Here is a 3,381-nt window from a genome sequence, read left to right as displayed (position 1 = left end):
CTTTCCGTGTGAAATTTAAAACCATACAACATGTGTTAAAATAATTTCTCCATCGCCTAAATTTTACTAACTTATTAGTAAGATAATTACATAAATTTGGAAAATTTTCGTTCAGTCACATATGTTTGTAACTGTAAATTAATAGCAAAAAACCACTTGGTTCAAAGATGATATAGGCTATAAGTACTTGACTTGATTTTTTTATGAGTATAACATTTTTTAAATTTATTATTTTTGACCCCTAAAAATGGTCTTAAAAAATTTAAAAAAAACATTAAAATGTTTTCAATTCATGATTAAAGTACACTAAGGGGCTTCTACACTAACATTTATAAAGGCGCATTGTATAGGAACTTTTTTGCTTAAACTTAATATTAAGCTAACATTTTTAAACATACATATTACCATAGGAAAGAAGTAACAATTATAATATATAGGATTTATTTTTGTACAAAAACTTATGTTTCTACTTCAAACGTACTAATCCTAAAAATTCTTCGATTTAAGTTTTGAAAAAACTTTTATATTCTTCATAACATTTTCAACCTAATGATTGTGGCAAAATTAAAAAATTATTTTTAGTTCATTAATTGTTTCAGTGTAAGAAACTGCAATTTTTGCTGATACCTGTATTTAATCAGTTCCTTTTTCCAAACTAATTTTAAGGCATCTTATGTGTTGACTTCACCCAACGGTATCTAAATAAATCACTTAAGTGTTTTCACAACATTCGATGACTAACCGTTATACAACACTCTTGATAGCGCGTGTTTAACCAATTTTATCGCGGCTAATAAAACACTAATCCTTTCGAGGATTATAAACAACGGTTTTAATCGAAATGACGTGTTTTTGTTTTTGAAATTAAGCCATTTAGATGGTTTCATAACCGATCTTGGAGTACTTTTCGAATCCTATATATACAATACAGAAGACTGCGATTTGACTACATACGTTTCGAACAGCGTGCCTTCTCGTCCGTCTTTCGGTGTAACTACTTTGATTTGTACTCCAAGTGAATTAACATGAAGTTCATCATCTGTTTGAGCGTTTTAGTGAACATTTTGGTGTTGATTAACAACTCAGATTCACGACCTCCGCCACCACATCCACCAAATCCTCCACCACCACCTCCACCACATCCAAATCCTCCACCACCACCTCCACCACATCCACCACATCCTTCACCATCTCCACCTCCACCACCTCCACCGCCACCTACACCATCTACAACAACAACAACAGCATCTCCATCAAGCACTACCAACGCACCTACAACAGCATCTTCGCCATCTTCAACAGCATCTCCGCAAAATACTTCCATCACACCTACATCACCATCTCCTACACCGGGTGTACCATCTTCGCCATCATCAGAACCGTCGTCTTCATCGAGCACCATGATACCTCCAACAGATGTATCATCAACAGATGCGCCATCATCTCCATCAAGCCTGAAAAATAACCAATACCTACGCCTGGAGAACGAAATATGGTAAAAATATAGCAAGTCCACTATTTTCAACTTCTAATTGAGAAAACGCATTTTTTTAGTTAGAAACATTTATAATGTGTAAACATGACAAAACCATGATAAATTTGCTTTAATCAAAATATCTACTTAATAATATTACCACAATAACAATATGCGTTATTAAAGTTCTTATTTTGACCTCTACATTTTAATTTTACATCTATGATGATTTATAACAAATCACAAGACTTTATTATAATTGTGCATTCAAGAAATTACATATGTCAATGAAACTCAAAATTCATAAACATGATATTAATAAATAATAACTTAAAACGTTCATAATTATTTTTATTTTTAAGATAAACATATTGCTTCATATATTATATTTGATAAATAATATTAAATGACCAAATTCGATAATGTTAGCACTTTATGTCAAGTTGTTTGTTTTTTTTTTTAATTAGCGTGATAACTTATAAGATAGTTATTATGTTTATGCTATATTTAAGTCATTTTAACACGAAGTATAATAAATATAATACTACATTGTAGAAAAATAAAATACACGTTATTCTCTTGATAGATTAGTCTTTGATAACATATTTAGATTTATCAAGTAAATTTTATACAAATTTTATTAGATTTAACAAAATATTCATTAATATTTGTCCAATCATTTGTTGATTTATATAAATATTATATTGTTAATTTAACCAACGGATTAATAAATTCCATTTTTGATTTTTTCACCATGGTAGACAATTGACTTTTTTGAAATTATAGAATTTATTAGAATTTTATTTACCTAAACAATATAAATGTATTAACTTGAGGATAATGATGGTTTAGGTTGGCTGAACTGGTTATGTGAGAACTTCTCGGTTCTCCAACCCATAAACTGTAGATGTTATGACTGTTGTTGATGTTATCATTCGCATTTACCTTAAACCTTTTGACCTTGATAAGAGATTTTCTTTTTTAAAGAGATTTTTCGGTTGCCACGGAATAATACCGGTCACTATGACAACCTACGTTCTTTTAGTTTTCTCGTGATATTAGATTAAGTTAAGTTTGTTTTTGTGAAAGTTGTGTGCCAATATTTTGGCAGCGGGTTTTTTAAGTAGCTTGTGAATTACGACCGATTCACTTTCATTAAAAAAAAAGGTATCTACCGATATCTAATTTACTTTAGCGAGTCAGCATTCGTTAGTAAAACGGTGTTTTAAACTTAATTGGATTTCGCCTTCAAATAATTGCAGAGACCACTGTGTATATTTATAATTAGGAAACATTTTCCAGTAGAATGATTATTTGAGTTCTTGGAAAATATTTTTCTGTTAACTCTTCCGGCCGGATAATTATTTATTGTACTTGATAGGTTTACCAAAGTATAAATTAGCGATTTATAATTTTATTTAAGAACAAAAGTTTATATAAAAAATCGGCAAATCCGTCTTGTTAGTAATCCGAATTTATAATCAACAATATTCATTTTAATAAAACAACTCTTTATTCTGCTTTATCAAATGAGTAGAGTTAAAAATATTGCCACCTACCCCCAAAAGCGGCAAACCGAACTCATATAAATGTAGAAGATAGTTAAAGATAATAAGTAAGAACTCTAAGCTATTTAAGATTACAATCAGAGTATTTATTATGATGCTGTGTTATAACTTCAACTCATTTAATATGAGTGTATTAAAACATTAAACTGTGAAATAAATAAATACACACATTTGAGTATTTAATTTGATTCCTAGAATACTAATTGTTTACAAGTGGACTGAGACGTTATCGAAATGTTTAAGAAAAGTAATTTATACAGCGAGTTTTTTGTTTATTTATTTTAGTTTGACAAATACCAATTTCCTTTTGATCTTCTTTTTTACGCCTTTGCTTAAATC

At 29.6% G+C, this 3,381-nt stretch overlaps 1 protein-coding gene across 1 annotated transcript; it reads left to right on the top strand.

The window, feature by feature from the left end:
* The first annotated feature begins 941 nt into the window (after positions 1-941).
* On the top strand, positions 942-1,781 carry LOC126847170 (uncharacterized). Its single transcript, XM_050587276.1, has 2 exons — positions 942-1,131; positions 1,162-1,781. The coding sequence occupies exons 1-2, from the start codon at positions 1,026-1,028 to the stop codon at positions 1,497-1,499; spliced, it is 444 nt and encodes a 147-aa protein (XP_050443233.1). The 5' UTR covers positions 942-1,025; the 3' UTR covers positions 1,500-1,781.
* Positions 1,782-3,381: the final 1,600 nt, after the last annotated feature.

Source organism: Adelges cooleyi, unplaced genomic scaffold, assembly GCF_023614345.1.
Source record: "Adelges cooleyi isolate 19-005CV unplaced genomic scaffold, UGA_ACOO_1.1 ACOO_flye_CR_arks_rails_tigmint_CR_PRNA_9, whole genome shotgun sequence".
NCBI classification, from domain to species: Eukaryota; Metazoa; Arthropoda; class Insecta; order Hemiptera; family Adelgidae; genus Adelges; species Adelges cooleyi.
Note: the sequence above shows the minus strand (reverse complement) of the source record. Positions and strands in the feature narration are given on the sequence as shown.

What these genes read in the sequence shown, in the direction of transcription:
- LOC126847170 (XM_050587276.1), top strand. Translation starts at nt 1,026, where the DNA reads ATGAAGTTCATCATCTGTTTGAGCGTTTTAGTGAACATTTTGGTGTTG. An exon ending in ACCAAATCCTCCACCACCAC is followed by an intron (nt 1,132 to 1,161) that starts CTCCACCACATC and finishes CTCCACCACCAC; the next exon opens with CTCCACCACATCCACCACAT.